General features: G+C 57.6%; 1 protein-coding gene across 1 annotated transcript in view; it reads left to right on the plus strand.

Moving 5' to 3' along the window:
• Positions 1-592: 592 nt before the first annotated feature.
• The window catches only part of LOC134429070 (Fc receptor-like protein 3), a 36459-nt gene continuing 20444 nt past the window's right edge, over positions 593-16607 (plus strand). The window contains exons 1-5 of the mRNA XM_063176160.1: positions 593-655; positions 1034-1089; positions 1304-1362; positions 3093-3147; positions 14262-14370. Of these exons, the coding sequence (XP_063032230.1) occupies positions 593-655; positions 1034-1089; positions 1304-1362; positions 3093-3147; positions 14262-14370 (342 nt within the window). The remainder of the gene's footprint in view (positions 656-1033; positions 1090-1303; positions 1363-3092; positions 3148-14261; positions 14371-16607) is intronic.

Raw genomic sequence — 16607 nt, forward strand, 5'->3', positions numbered from 1 at the left:
CTGGTGTCCCCTGTCACCCACAGGTGCCCAGACCACCCAGCTCCTTGTGGGGCCCCCCTGGAGGCCGGTGGTGCTGTGGGACTGTTAGCGTTCAAAAACACATAATCACGGAGCGATTATATGCGGTGCTTTTTATTAAGAGCTCTGGGAATCGGGGTATATTCAACCCAAATCTGACTCCGACCATACATCTGAAATGATCATGTTTTATACTCTATCGTTACATAACTTTCATGTTAATTATTAAACTTATATTGTTCTATTGTATACATAAATTTAGCCCCTCTCTGAATTTCCAACATAGTTTCTCACTATTCTTCTTATGGTTATATAGTAAATACATTTAATTACTAAACAATCATCACATCTAACAATTATATAAATTATCATACTCCTTACGCAGGTGCAGTTGATCTGGGAAAGGACAAAGTCTAACATTTTAGATTCTATCTTTAACTTTTTCCAGGGTTCCACTATCAGGACCGGGTGACACTGACCTGCCAGGACTCAGGGACCGCCAGTCCCACAATTTGGTATAAGGATGGGCAGTGCTGGGGGCAGCAGGGACACAACCACCTGACTGTCACTAAGCATGGCATCTACACATATTACAGACCTGGCAGTGGGTGTAGTCCCCCCTTTAGAGTCTTATATGGTGAGTGGAGATCTTAAATCATCTGGGTGGCCGCTGATATATCGGGGTGGGCTCCACTCCATGGGCGGCCTCACACCCCTTGTGTGGTGCACGGCACACAGTAACATCCCAGTTCATCCCAGTGCACCCACATGTTCCCAGTGCCATGGGCACCCTTCTTGGACCTGTCTCAAGCCCCTCAGTGAGATGGGACCCTCCTGTCCCACAGATGAGCTGGTGCTGCAGGTGTCAGCATGGGCACTGCTGGAAGGGGACACGGTGACACTGCGCTGCTGGGACCGGCAGGACAACACAGTCACCAGGGTGCGATTTTACCATGTGGAGAAGGATCTGAGGGGTTCCCTCAGGGGAACCGAGCTTTTGCTGTCCCCTCTGCAGCTGCACCACAGCAGTCGCTACGGCTGCATGGGCTTGATGAGGTTCTTTATGTCACGGTCAGCAGCAGTGACAATGACAGGGCACAGTGAGCACCCCCAAGGCTGGAACTCCAATCTCCTGACACCTGCAAAGCCCCTACCCAGCGTACTCAGAGTCACAGTCCTCACCTCCCCTCTCCTTCCCTGAGCTCTTCATGGCACTGATTCTGGAGGGTCCCTCCATGCCCACCGAGTGGTCCCCCCTGACTCTCAGCTGCCTCAGCCCCCCCAGCCCCCTGCGGCTCCGAGCGCCCCTCCTGCACGTGTTCTACCGGGATGGACAGGTGGGAGGTGGGGGGGCATGCAGAAGAGCAGAGCCTGGCTCCATGTCAGGGTGCACAGTGAGTGCAGGAATGGGCACGGGAAGCCCTCACAGTCTGCTAGGGTCCCCCATCACCATCTGGGGACCTCCATCTGTCCCAGGAGACCCCATCCCACACTGAGTCCCTTATACCTCCCTAGGTCACCTCACCCCTATCTGTAGTCCCATCACATTCCCCAGGACTCACCGTCCCCTCCTTTGGATTCCTGTACCCTCTCCAGTGTCAGCCCCCTCCTTCACCAGGTGTCCCTTCCCTGAACCCCTAGTCCTTCCTTGGAGTCGCTTTCAAGCCTTCCCAATCCCTGCACCCCCTCTCCCTCACTGGGATCCCTGTCCTGCTCATTGATCTCTGGGTCCCTCACTGTCTCGTTCTCTTTCCCCACTCCCGCAGGGGTCCCACTCTCGGGGGTGTCCCTGTCAGTGCAGCCCCCCAGGGGACAAGTGGCACTTGGGGACAGCCTGTTGCTGAGCTGTGAGGTGGCCGTGGGGACAGGTCCTCTGTCCTTCTTCTGGCACCAGGAGGGCTCGGGGGCACTGCTGGGCACCAGATCCCACCTGGAGCTGCGCCACTTTGGGCACAGTGACAGTGGCCAGTACCAATGCCAGGTCCAAAATGATACTTGTCAGTGTGACCAGGAGTGACCCCCTTAATGTCACCATCCTGGGTGAGCGGGACCCTCAGGCTGGTGGTGACCCCACCCACTGCACCCCCATCCCACCTTGCCAAGTGCCACCCCTGTCCCCACAGTGCCCGTGGCCAATGTCACCTTCACCTCCAGTCCCCTGGCACACCAGCTGTGTGCAGGTGACAACGTGACCCTGCGCTGCTCAGTGCAGGTGGGCTCAGCCCCTGTCACCTTCACCTGGCTGCACAATGGGCAGGAGGTGGCCCAGGGTCCCCTCCTGGACATCAGGAACAATGATGTGGGACATTCAGTCAATTATCAGTGCATGGCCACCAACCAGCTGGGACAGGACGGGCACTGCGTGTTCTGGGCACTGAGCCCAGAGCTGGCCCTTGAGCTGACAGCACAGGACACAGAGACACACAGGGTCAATTGGATACTCGGGGATGCAAGAGCCCTGGAGTGATGGGTGATCCTGATGTGTCTCCCTCTGTTTCTTGCAGTGGCCTCATGGGTCGGTTGGGCCCTTTTGTTACTGGTCCTGCTTGTGGGTACCATTGAGACCTGGCACTAAGGGCACAGTGTGGGTGGGTGACAATGGGGCGACGGGGGTCCCAGGGAGATTCAGAGGCCCCCAGAGTTGGGGAACGATAGGACAGCACCCAAAGCCCCAATATTGTGACCTTGGCTGGGGGCCCTATAGGGTTTGGGTAGTTGCTGTTGGGGGTTCTGTCAAGGGCCTTGGAGGTGTTTGGGGGGTCTCTGTCCCAGCTGGGTTTGGGTTTTTAAGGCTGAGTTGGTTGGGGGAACTGGCAAGGTTAATAAATTCTGTGGTGCTTCAGGGATGTTTGGGCATCCCATGGGAGTTCAGGAATCCTGAGATGGGTCAGGGCCCTGGAACCCCACAGTCACCCCTACCCTCACTTCCCTTCAGCTGCCAGAAAGGAATGGGAAAGGGTAGTGGGAGGCTCAAACCACACTCTCCCCTTTTACCCCAACCCCCAAGACCTCCCATTCCCTCCCTCACATCCCCTTTATTCCCTCAGGCCCCCCTCCAGATCCCCCCCCCCTAGATGAAGGGGAGGTGCTGTACACCCACGTCATGGTCACCAAGAGGAGAGGGGATGAGTACGGAGGAGACACATGCAGAGGGAAACATCACCCACGAGTGTCACCCCACCCAGTCCCCGCAGCCTGTGTCTCTTGCAGTGTCCCCCCGTGCCACCATCCTCGAGGATCCGCAGGTGACCTACACAGAGCTGTGGGAGCCCCAGGGGCGACCGCAGGAACCTGGTGACATCTACGGGAATGTGCTGTGACACTGGGGGGAACTGGGGAGCACAGGGGATCCCCACCCATGGGCACCCACTTGTGTGTGTGCTGCCACCAAAAACTGCCCAACTCCCTCCCCATGGAGGCACAAATATTCAAAGGGCTGAAAGGACAACTATTTCCTAAAACAGCAATGAGAGAGAATAAAACCAAAAGCAACAGCAACAAGGTTCAGAGTTCTAAGGGTCAGAAAATGAATGATTTCCTGGGAAAGCCCCCAAAACAGAGGCAAATCCCAGATGACTGTACCGCCATCTTTTCTCCACCTGCAGGGCCCTGGACCTACCTTGTTCTGATGACCAAAGTGGCCTTCAGGAGGTTTTGGACTCTCTGGTCCCCTATCCTTAACCACCTTCTGCTGTGTTCCCCACACAAAGATGTCACAATGGCCCTGTGGGGTTCCAAAGCCTCTCACTTTGCCAGCCCCTGCCCTTTGCCAGGATAAGGCCATGGCACAGGGTGGGTGTCAGAGACAGGAAAACTTTGATGTCTGGAGACATTTTGGAACAGCTGTGTGTGTCAGGGGTGGTTAAGGCCTTGCTTTTGGTGAGACAGGGCCTTGTCTGTCCATCAGTTTGCCAGCCATGGCACACTGGCAGTGTGATGCTCTGCAAAAGCCATCTCCTTAGCGTCCGCGTGACCAGAAGTGCCACCTGGGGAGAGGGTCCTTGATGTCCTAACTGGCTTAAAAGGCAGAGCATAACATGGCCAAGGCCTTGACCATGTCTCCTCTTGGGGTGCCTGTCCTATCCGCTCTGGAAACCAGGAGTTTACAACTCATTTAAATGAGAAATGTCTGCAAAGGAAAATGGGAATATTGCTCGAACAGACAAAAGAACCATGCCTAAAATGTTTTTTGATTTCCAAAATAATGGAGATTCCAGGCAAAAGTGAAGGAAAAGGAATAACAGCTCTTTCCTGGGAAATTTACAAAACAGCAGAAGACACCACACAAACCCAGCTCTTATGCCCCCGGCTCAGGACTATAGATTTTTGTGGCAGTTATAACCGTGGCCAGCAGGGGGGGCTGCAGAGAGCACTCCCGGCCAGCAGGGGACGGCGCAGGGAGCGCTCCTGCCCAGCAGGGGGCGCCCCGCTCCAGCTTCATCCCCTCAGGGGCCATGGCGGCCTCGGACGGGAGGCAGGAGGGGAAATCGCTCCTTTTGAAAACTCCTGGGCACCAATCGGTCCCGGCCCCACCACTGGCAGTGGGCAGAAGCCGCCAAGGCAGCAGGTTGGATCCCAGTGCCCTCTGGCAAAGTAGAAGTGTCCCAGGGCCAGGCACACACACGCTGCGCAACACCCGCGACTGCTCTCCATGATCCCCAATGGAAGGAAGGCAGCACCTGACCCCAGGCAGTTCTCAGGTCCACAGCAGCACCTCTGGTGGCTTTACACAACAATTCCTGCAAACCCTCACCCTCTCGCTCAGGTGAGGAGGGAAGGGATTGAGCTTTGGGGAAACCTGGAATTCACACAGGATTACTCCCCACAGCCCCACCACATCTGCAGCCAGAGCCACAACTCAATATTTCCACACTTTTCCCTCTTGTCTGGCAGCCACGCCCAAAAGCCAAACACTCTTCCCAGGCCATTCTAAAGGGCTGCAAGTTTGAGGCAGGAAGGAGGAGTGACCGGTCAGGTTGTTGAGCGGATTGCTGCAAGATATGCAAGGTTTTTGGGGCTGTCTCAGACCCTTTGCGCAAGAGAAAAAATGATCAATAGCTGCGTTTCTGGACTAGTTCTCACACAGCTGCCCCTGCAAGGGGCGATTTCTGGCCAGCCCTGCTCTGAAAACCATTGGGGGCCCTCACAGAGCCACTGCTTGGGCTCCCTTTGGGCTTTGTGCTTCTTGCAGAACTGAGCAAACCATAGGCAGGCCTTTTTCTACCCACAGAATTCTCACCTCTGCAGCAGCTCTAAAGCTGCCAGAATCAAAGCCAAAGGGGCAGGGGGGACCCTCAGGTGCTGGCTGCCACCTGGGTCTGGCCAGAGCAGGGCTGGGCAATTGCCATCCCTGTGCAGTGGGGCTGGGCCATGGCTGGGCCCCACCCTTGGATGGCCACAACAACAACATCTGCCACTCCACAATACTTTTCACTATCCGAACAATATTGCAATATTTAATAAACAGTATAATCAATAGCATATTATCAATTCACATAATATCCAGCGAAAATCAACTTCCAATATCTTGTTTCTTTCAATATATACTAGTAAAGAACTGTTATTCCTCCTCCCACATCTTTGCCTAAAAGCCCCATAATTTCAAAGTTATAATAGGTCAGAGAGAAGGGGGTCATACTTTCCATTCCAAGGGAGGTTCCCACCTCCTTGACTGAGCTTAAAAGGGAAACACCATTTCTGCCAGTTTAACCAAAGAGCTGCATTTTTGTCCCAGGAGCAGGGACCAGGTCCTGTGCCCCCTTGGAACTGGGATGGGCACCTGTGAGCCACTTTAGTGGGAGCACTGGGAGGGGGATTGCAGAGCCACTAAGCACATGGGGGTTAAGAGGAACAAATCTGATTTTCATTTATGTCTCAACATATGCTACACATGAGGTGAAAAATGACTCTGTGGTTGTACATGTGCTGGGAACCCTGTCCCTGGTGAGGCTTCAGGCAACAGATGATCAGGAGAGAGAAACCTTCAGTGATCGGGCTGTGAGTGACACCCACTGGCTGGTGGGACAGAGGCCTGGGAAAAATGTATGGGAAAAAGTGCCCAGGAAATCAGGCTGTGAGAAGAGACTTTGCAAATAAAAGCAGCAAACTGTGACACAACAGGAGCATTTTGCTTTAGGTTTCTTGCAGGGATCAGGGGCTTGCACAGAGGGTCAGTTTGGCCCTCATCCCCTGTGGGATTCACATTCTCTGAACCTGGGAGAAGCAGTGAAAGAAGCAAAGAATGATCCAAATAAATCTTCTCTCATTTACTGCTACTGTGTTGTTCACACATGGAATGCGTGGTGGAAGATTGTTTACCTGAAGGGAATTGGTAATTGGATTCTGGTGTGAGTGTTTTGATTCACTAACCAATTGAATCCAGGTGTGTGTGTGTGGGGACTGTTGGCTGACAGTCATGAGATTGTGTGCAGTGGAGTGCAGCTGAGTGCTTGGCAGATTAAGTTTAGATGTAATGGAATATAATACAGAATAGTACAGTAAATAAAGTACTTAATTAGCCTTCTGATAAGATGGAGTCAGATGCATCATTTCTCCCAGACATGCAGCAAAATTATCACCGATACTCCCCCCTCGCCTTTACCTCCTGGTGGTCCTTCTTCCCTATCTGCATCCATTCTTCCCTGCTTCGCTGCTTCCCCGAGGCAGCTCATTCCTGCTCATCCTGGACGTTCCTTCATTGCCTCCCCGATGGAGCAGATGGTGCCTGCACCCACCCGCCGCCTCTGCCGCGTTTCCCATGCTGCCCACAGCACCGAGCCTGCTGCACCTGCCCACCGCAGCCCCAGCCCGCAGCAGCCAGCCCAGAGCCACCAGTGCCGCAGCACCAGCCCGCAGCCAGCCCGCAGCAGCCAGCCTGCAGCCATCGCTCGCCCATGCCAGAGACACGCAGGTGCCGTCCCTGGAAATCACGCCCAGCCACTGACAAAAGCCATGTGGGCTCACCCTGGCTTGCAGCACACACACTCCATCTGCCCAGCTGATGCTCAGAGAGCGCCTTGGCTTCTTGTGGTAACGCTGTCCCTGACTTCTGTTTCTGTCTCTTTCCTTGTCCCTTTCTGCTCCCTTCTATCCCCCTTTGGTATAAACGCTTACCCTCCTTTATCAATAAACAGTTCTCAGATATAATATTGCCACTTTTGTGCTTCATTTTCACCTTAGAAACCTTTCAGCAAGAATCCTCCCCGACTCCCCCTTTTACAGCGGGATGGGACAGGGGTAGTGGGAGGGGGAATGGGGAAGCCCTGGGTGTACTGCAAGCACTGTGGGGAGAGAATGGGGCAGTCCCTGAGGGTACTTGGGCACTTGGATGGGGCTGGGGAGTCCCTGCAGGTACAAGGAAAGGAATGGGGGAGCCCTTGGGGGTACTGGGAGAGGAAATGGGGAGCACAGGGTGCCCTGTGTAGCCTTCCCCTGAGCCATGACCACCTCCCTTGGAAGGATGCGCAACCACAGGAGCCATGGAGGGAGCACCCCCAGAGTCACCCAGTGCCTCCCGCTTCCCAGAGCATCACAACTTTTGGTGTAGATTGTCATAGATGTCACTGGGTTCCCATGGTTGCCTTTGCAGCTCCATGTACGTCGCCTGAGGATCCTCCACTGTGAGTGCAAGTGGGTCTTGGCGGCCCTGTGGGAATAAGGGGGTGTGGGGAAGGGGATGGGAGGTGCTGGGGGTTAGGGTAAAAGGTGTATCATGGCTGGAGGCTGCACTCACCTTTCCTGGTGCTTCCTGGCATCTGCTAAGGAAAACTGGAGGGGTGACTTTGGAGACCCAGGGGCCCCCATCCACCCTTGGGAATGCTGAACCACCACCAGACACACAATTCTCCCCAGGCACCCCAGTATCCCTGATGGCCCCCCCGGTATCCCTGAACCACCCCACTTGCACCAACACCCTGCGTCCCCAGAACCACAAGCCTGGCAGAAAGGAGGACCCCTGATAGGACCCCCAACATCCCTGCAGGACCCACCAACAGCTCCACAGGTCTCTGAGCCATGGTCACTGGGGGCTCAGCCCCTCCAAAGACAAGGGGCTGTGTGTGCTGCCCTATGGGCCCCCCTTCTCTGGGGCCTTCCCACCCCTCTACACAATCCCCATTCCTCCCACTGTCACCTACTCAAACGTTGCCACCGGTGCCAGGCCACAATGACACCCACGAGCAGGAGCAGGAAGAAAAGGGCCCAACAGAACCCTGCGGCCACTGCAAGAAACAGAGGGGGACACATCAGGATCACCCATCACCCAGGGGTCCTGCACTCCCTGGTTACCCACCTCTGACCCGACCTGTGATCCAGGTTGAGCCAGGTGTCACCTCCAGGGCCAGCTAGGGACTGAGTGCCCGGAACACATGGTGCCCGTCCTGTCCCAGCTGGTTGGTGGCCACGCACTGGTAGGTGCCCGAATGTCCCACATTGACTGCCCTGAGCTCCAGGAGGGGACCCTGGATCACCTCCTGCCCATTGTGCAGCCAGGTGAAGGTGACAGGGGCTGAGCCCACCTGCACTGAGCAGCGCAGGGTCACGGGGTCACCTGCACACACTTGGTGTGATAGGGTGTCAAGGGTGATGGTGACATTGGCCACGGGCACTGTGGGGACAGAGACTGGGCTGAGAGCACATAAGGGGCTGTCAGGTGGTGTGGGTGGGTAGGGACAAGGGGGTGGGTGTGATGGGGATTTTGTGGATGGGGTCACACCACAGAGGGGTGAAGGGACACAGGGCAGAGGCGGGGGACACAAGCATGGTGTCCGAGGGACATGGAGATGCCCAGAAAGGAGACCCGAGGAGGCTGTGAGGGCTCCCCGTGCCCATCCCCGCACTCACTGCGCACCGTGATGCAGAGCCAGGTGCTGCCCTTCCGCACCGCCCCCCCCCTGGGAGCGCACCTGGCAGCTGGAATTCCCCGAGTGGGAGACCCCCACGGCGGGCACCAGCAGCTACAGGGACCCCTGCGGGCCCCCCACCACCTGCCCATCCCAGTAGAACACGTGCAGGAGGGGTGCTCAGGGCTGCAGGGAGCTCAGGGTGCTGAGGCAGTTGAGAGTGAGGGTGGACCCCTGGGTGGGCTCGGGGGGACCCTCCAGCACCGGTCCTCGGACAAGCTCAGGGCAGGAAATGGGGGCTTTGGAAACAGTGACCCTGAATCCCTGGCGAGGCGCTATGGGGCTGTCGGTGTGGCGGCTGTGAGGTGCTCACCATGAACTGTCACTGTCACAGGCACTGACTCCTGCCATCCCTGTGATACACCGTTGATTACCCAGGCCTTGCAGCTGTAGCGGCCGCTGTGTTTCAGCTGCAGAGGGGACAGGGACACCTCGGTCCCATTGTAGAGCACTCTCAGTTCCGTCTCCTCATGGTAGAAGTACACCGAGTGGCCCACTTCTCCTGTCTCTACCGGCAGCGCAGTGTCAGCGTTTCTCCCTCCAGCAGTGTCCGCGCTGGCACCTGCAGCACCAGCTGGTCTGGGGGACAGAGGGGTGCCGTCACATCACAAGGGGTCTGCAGGGTCCTGATATCATCAGGACCCCCATATTGAGTCAAAGCCAGCAAACCAGGTCTCCCCAATTTCAACACGAGGGTCCCCCCATAGGGGGAATGCTCTGGGATGTCCCCCTGTATAGGGGACAGTCTCTGGTCACACCAAAGGGTGACCCATGGAGTAGAGCTCATCCAGCATCCTCAGGGTTCCTGTGCGTGCCAAGCTGGGGACACAAACCACCCTCACCGTCTGAGACGTTCACAGGAGGGCTGCACCCACTTCCAGGTCTCTCACATGTGTAGTTGCCTCTCTCATTGACAGTGAAATGGTCGCCTCCCTGCTGCCACCAGCGCTGCCCATCCTTGTACTAGGTGGTGTCACCAGCAGTCCCCGAGCCATGGCAGGTCAGTGTCACCTGGTCCCACAGCACCGCCGGCCTCCAGGGGGCTCCACCAGGAGCTGGGTGGTCTGGGCACCTGCGAGTGACAGGGGACACCAGCCTGCCAGGGCCATTGCAGGGTTGGGGACAGTGGGGTGGGGACCTGGCATCCCCTGAAGACTCACCAGTGAGGCCGAGGGTCTGGGCTGGAAGGGAGAAGGGACAGGGCTGGTGAGGGTCATGGGGACACTGTGGACACCCTATGTTTGCACTGCCCACCTCCACCAGCCCTGCAGCACCTGTCCCCACAGCCAAGACCCATGGTCCTGTGCCCATGGCCAGGTGACATCTGCATGTTACGTAGCCCCATTCCATGTCCCAGTATCCCTGTTCCCCTGTCCCAATCCCACAGTCCCCAAGCCCCAAGGCTCCTTCTACCACATCCTTGTCCCCACAACTCTATCCCCCTCTTCCTGACTCCACATCCCAGTTCCCCTTTTTCTGTCCCTAAAGCCACCCTAAATCTCTGGTCACACTGAACTCCATGCCCTGCTCTGCCTCTGCTGCCATTGGGGACCTCAGGGGACCTCACAGCCCCCCTGTGCCCCCTCCCCACCGCTCTCTGCCTCACCATGGCCCATCCCACGGGTGTCAGGCCCATGCCCGGGGCACTCACCCCACAGGAGCAGCGCCACCTTGCAGGCCATCCCGGTGTCCCCAGTCATGTGCACTGGCTGTCACTCGCTGCTGTGGCCACCGCTCCCCTGGCTGGCGGCTCTTCGGATGAAGGGGAAGGAAGCGAGGTCACGTCTGTCCCCACGTGTAGGTGGCCCTTGGTGGGGGCAGGGTGGCTACGAGCTGGGGACAGGCTGGAGACAAGGCTGCATAGTCTTGGGACATGGTGGGGGATGGTGGGACATGGTGGGGACATTTGTGTTGCCACAATTTGGAGTCTAAGGCTGTGTAGGGAGCCAGAGATGAGTGTCCAGGAGAATGGGGTGCCCAGGGATGGGGTCCCAGGTAAATGGGTGTCCCAAGGGTTGGGTAGACACAGACTTGGGATGAGGGTCCCAGAACAATGTGGCCTCCTGGGATTTGTCATCATGAAATGGGGGTGCCAGGGGAAAGGGGGACCCTGTGAGAATGGTGGTCCTGGGGGAATCAAGGTCCCCAAGGGCAGTGGTGTCCCATGGTCTGGAATTACCGGGATGCTGTTCTTGGGTTTGGAGATCCTGGGGAATTGCTGTCCAGGGATGGGGGTCTCAGGGAAGGGGTGGCAGAAGGAAATTGGGTTCCAAGGTTGGGGTGCCAGAGGAATGGGGATGCCAGGGTTGGGCAGTGTGGGGGGGAACATGGGGGTCACAGCTCCTGCCCTGGGTTCCTTGGATTTTGGGGTGAGGCTAGGCCCGGCATAATCACCCCTGGGGTGTTCGTTTCCTGGCCAGGCATTGCATGGGGGTCCTGTGTAGTTTGACCTCTGTGTCCTCACCTGCCCCTGACTTTTTCCTCTCTTTATTTCTCTTTTTTCCTTATTCTTCTTACTTTTGGCCATATCCCTTCACCCCTGGTTCCTGGATCAGAAATCCTGGGGTGCACCTGAGCAGGGAACGGGTTGGGGGACCCATGGGAGGGGGGAAATGGGGAGCAGGGGGTGCAGGGAAGGGTGAGGAGGCTTTGGGGATGGAGTTGCTAGGCTGTGCCTGATCAACACTTTCACTTTCTTTGTCTTAGAGGAGAGGGAAGAGGCCGTTTGTGCTGAGAGTCAGATGGGAAAAGGGGGCATTCTCTGTTTCTGGGGGGGCACATACAGGGGGCTTCTGTGCTCTAAGGTCTCTCCTCTGGAGTTCAGCTGGGGGATCCTGTCCAGGGGTGAGACATCCTGGCATGGGGGGTCCTGTCCCTGGTGTGGCAGTTCCAGAAATGTCCCTGCACATTCCTGGCCGGGTGTCTGTCCCAGGGGTGGCACATCCTGGGGACCCCTGTCAATGCAAGGCTGGGGCCCAGCCATGGCCCAGCCCCACTGCATAGGGATGGCCGTTGCCCAGCCCTGCTCTGCCCAGCCCCAGGTGGCAGCCAGCACCTGAGCGTCCCCCTGCCCCCTTGGCTTTGATTCTGGCAGCTTTAGAGCTGCTGCAGAGGTGAGAATTCTGCGGGTGGAAAAAGGCACCCCCACAGGATGAGCTGAGCTGTGGTTTGCTCAGCCCTGCAAGAAGCACAAAACCCCAAAGAGAGCCCAAGAAGTGGCTCTGTGAGGGCCTTTGATGGTTTTCAGAGCAGGGCTGGCTGGAAAAACCCCTACAGGGGCAGCTGCGTGGGAACGAGTCCAGAAATGCAGCAATTGATCATTTGGACCCTGAGGAACACAGGGGCATTTCCACAGATTCCTGTGCACTGTCCCAGGGATGGACAGAGCTTTTCCCCTTCCTACAGGGGAAGTCAATGAAGTTTCAGGGTGGGAATGAGCAAAATGGGGAGAGTTCCTAAAGATGGCCCAATAAAAGGCTTCCTTCAGGGCTGGGTTGCTGCCCAGCAGGCAGGGAACAATCCCATGGAGCTGTTGGACACTCAGGGAGATTCCCCACTCTGTGTTATCCACAAGCAAACGCTGCTGTGGTATGTACCAATGGCTCCTATAGAGAACTGAAAACTCTCATTTCATTATGATTTGTTTGCGGGTTTTTTGTGAGTGACTTATTGGGAAAGCAATGGATTCTATAAAGCAGAGCATTTATACCTTGTCAGTTGTATTTTCACTGAGTTTTAAATATAGGGAAAATAATGGTGTGGGAAAGACTTTTTGTTTTATTCTATGGGTTTGGTCTGAACCAACTGGTCTTCAAGTGTTGCCTGGGATTGCTGAGCCAGGAAATGGGGGGACCGGACCTGGGGGTGTGTGGGGCAGAGACACAGAGACTCCCAGGACAGCCCTGGGGTGCTTCAGGGATAGGGCTTTGCTGGGCTCTGAGTCACCCCAAAATCTGAGGCATCCTGGGAAGGAGCTGTGACCCCCATGCCCACCAAGCCACTGCCCATCCCTGGCACCCCCATTCCCATGTAAACCCAACCATGGGACCCCCATTCCCGTGGGAACACAACCATGGGACCCCCATCCCAGGACTGCCATTTCCCGCCACCACCATTGCCTTGATCCCATCTTATGGGCTGCTTCTTCCCTCAGAACCCCTATTCCCAAGGGTCCCCTTTTTCCCCTGCAACCCCAACCTTGGGACCCACATCCCACGACCCCAAATCCCTGGGGACCATGTTCCCACAGCACCCCCATCCCTGAATCCCCCCAGGCATGGAGACCCCCATTCTCCTGGACATCCATCCTTGGTTCCCCACATCCCCTGGGCCCCCCACTCTTGCAACAGCATCCCCCACCATGTCCCCAGCCTGTGCCCAGCTCATGGGCACCCTGCCCCCATGAAAGGGCCATCTACACATGGGGATGGATATGACCTCGCCCTTTCCCCTTCATCCAAAGAGCCGCCAGCCAGGGGAGGGGTGGCCACAGCAGCGAGTGACAGCCAGTGCACATGGCTGGGGACACCGGGATGGCCGGCAAGGTGGCGCTGCTCCTGTGGGGTGAGTGCCCTTGGCACAGGCATGACACTCTGAGGATGAGGAGGGGAGGGGGCACAGGGGTCTGTGGGGTCCCCTGAGATCCCCAATGGCAGCAGAGCCAGTCCATGATGCCCACAGTGAACCTTGTTGGGACTGGGAATGTAGGGTGGCTTTGGGTACAGGAAGAGGGGTCAGGAATTTAGGGATGGGGATGTGAGGACAGGTATGTGGGGACTGGCACCTTTGGGCTCAGGGAGCTCTGGGGATTGGGGAAGGGAACTGGGATGCAGGGACACAATGGGACAAGAATGGTGAGGATGTGGCCATGGGGATGGGATCATGGGGATGGGATCATGAGCGGGTGGGGGTGACCTGGGCCAGCATGGGCTGCGTCCATGGTGTCCTCATGCCCAGGGTGTCCACAGTGTCCTCATGTTCTGTCTCAGCCCAGGGTGCCCTCAGTGTCCATGGTTCCAAGGTGTCTGTGCCACATGGATGTTGTGCACGGGTGGCTGTGACACAGACATGTCCCCCTGCAACTCTGAATCTTTTGTGGACCACCCAGACACACTTTCCCACAAGAAATGCTGTCCCCAAAGGGACACTTTGGGGACAGCCCCCACACCCCTTGCCCCTGTGCTGTTTTCCCTGCAGTTCCACCCCCACTGAGCCCTGTCCCTTCTCCCTTCCAGCCCAGACCCTCAGCCTCACTGGTGAGTCCTCGGGGGATGCCATGGCCCCACCCCGCTGTCCCCAGCCCCATACTGCCCCTGGCAGGCTGGTGTCCGCTGTCACCTGCAGGTGCTCAGACCACCCAGATTCTCGTGGAGCCCCCCTGGAGGCCGAGGGTGCTGTGGGACGAGGTGACACAGACCTGCCAGGGCTCGGGGACCGCCAGTGCCACCACCTGGTATAAGGATGGACGGCGCTGGGGGCAGGAGGGACCTGACCGCCTCACTGTCACCGAGAGTGGCACCTACGCGTGTGACAGATCCGGCACCGGGCGTAGGCCTGCTGTGAGAGTCTTAGATGGTGAGGGGGCTTCAGGTGTTCCCAGGCTGGCACCTGCAGGGACCCCAAGGGCTCTGGGTGGGTTCCCCTCCATGGGTCACCTCCTGTGTGGCCAGAGCCTGTCCCCTGCTCTGGGGACATCCCAGAACATCCCACTGTGGGGGAACCCCGTTGGAATTTTGGACCCCCGGTGCACCCAATTAGGGGGTCTCAGTGTCATCAGGTACGACAGGACCCCTCTGTCCCCTAGACGGGCTGGTGCTGCAGGTGCCAGCACGGACACTGCTGGAGGGGTACACGGTGACATGGCGCTGCGGAAGCTGGCGGAACAACACGGTCAACTCGATGTCATGTTACCATGAGGGGAAGAAACTGGAGGGGCTCCATGATGGCACCAAGCTGTCCCTGTCCCCTCTGCAGCAGCACCACAGCAGCAACTCCAAGTGAGGGCCGGGTGAGCAAAAGGGTGTCAAAGTGGAGTGTGTCAAAGAGGGTTACAGTGACAGTACACAGTGAGTGCAACGATGGGGACAGGGAAGCCCAACATCCTTCAAGGATTTCCTATCCCTGCCAAAATCCTTCATCCCTCCCTTTACTCCTCCCTGGGTCATAAAAATTTCCCAAGTCCCTCTTGGTTTCCCCCATGACTGCCCAGTTCCCCCTCCTGATCCCTCATCCCTCTCTTTGTCCTTCCCATTCCTCCCTGGATTCCCCACCCTTTCCAAGGTCTCCGCTCCACCCTCTGCTCTCCCTTCCTTCCATGGGTCCTCTGGCCTATCTATAACCCCAAATCATTCCCTGAGACTCCTCAGTCTCTCTTGTGGTTCCCATCCCTGCCTGGGTCTCTGTACCTTTCCATGGGGTCTCACCAATGTCTTTAGGTCCACACCTGCCTCCCAGGGTCCCCTTCTGCTAACTGGGATTCTGTCTGTGCCCTTCTAATCCCCTCTTTCCCTCCCGTGTCTCCCATCCTTCCTTGGTCCCCAATCCCTTCTGTGTCCATCCACAGGGGTCTCACTCTCAGGGGTGTCCCTGTCAGTGCAGCCACCTGGGGACAGGTGGCACTCGGGACAGCCTGGTGCTGAGCTGTGAGGTGGCCGTGGGGACAGGTCCCCTGTCCTTCTCCTGGCACGGGAGGGCTCGGGGGCACTGCTGGGCACCGGCCCCCACCTGGAGCTGCGCCAAGTTGGGGACAATGACAGCGGCCAGTACTGGTGCCGAGTCAGTGACGGGAACAGGGTGGCCGAGAGTGACCCCCTGAATGCCACCGTCCTGGGTGAGCGGGGACCCTCGGGCTGGGGATGACCCCACCCACGGTACCCCAATTCCTACTCACCAGGTGCCAGCCCTGTCTCTGTCCCCGCAGTGCCCCGTGGTCAATGCCACCATCACTCCCGGCCCGCTGCCACACCAGGTGTGTTCAGGTGACAACGTGACACTGTCCTGCTCAGTGCAGGTGGGCTCAGCCCCTGTCACCTTCACCTGGCTGCACAACGGGCAGGAGGTGGCCCAGGGTCCCCTCCTGGAGCTCAGGAACTGTTGATGTGGGACATTCGGAGCACCTACCAGTGCGTGGCCACCAACCAGCTGAGACAGGACGGGCACTGCATGTTCCAGGCACTCAGCCCTCAGCTGGCCCTGGAGGTGACACGTGGGTCACCCTGGGTCACAGGTGGGGTCACATGGGGTCACCAGGGAGTGCTGGTCTCCTGGGCTAATGGGTGACCCTGATGCGTCGCCCTCTGTTTCTTGCAGTGGCAGCAGGGGTCGGTGGAGCCCTTTTTCTTCCTGCTCCTCCTTGTGGGTGTCATTGTGACCTGGCACCGGTGGCATCGTGTGGGTGGGTGACAATGGGGGGACGGGGCTCCCAGGGAGCTGTAGAGGCCCCAAGAGGTGAGGAGCGATAAGGCAGCACGCACAGCCCCAGAATTGTGACCATGCCTTAGGGTCCTTAAGCAACTGGGGAGACCGTGGAGGGTCCTGCAGAATGTTGAGGGTTCTTTCAGGAGTCCTGGGGGTATCTGAGGGTCTCTGTCCCTGCTGGGCTTTGCGCTCTTGAGACTGAGTTGGTCGAGGGCACTGGGGATGTTCAATTATTCTGTGGGGCTTCAGGGATGCTTGGGGGTCCTGAGGGGA

This window comes from Melospiza melodia, chromosome 25 (assembly GCF_035770615.1).
Source record: "Melospiza melodia melodia isolate bMelMel2 chromosome 25, bMelMel2.pri, whole genome shotgun sequence".
In the NCBI taxonomy this organism is placed as follows: Eukaryota; Metazoa; Chordata; class Aves; order Passeriformes; family Passerellidae; genus Melospiza; species Melospiza melodia.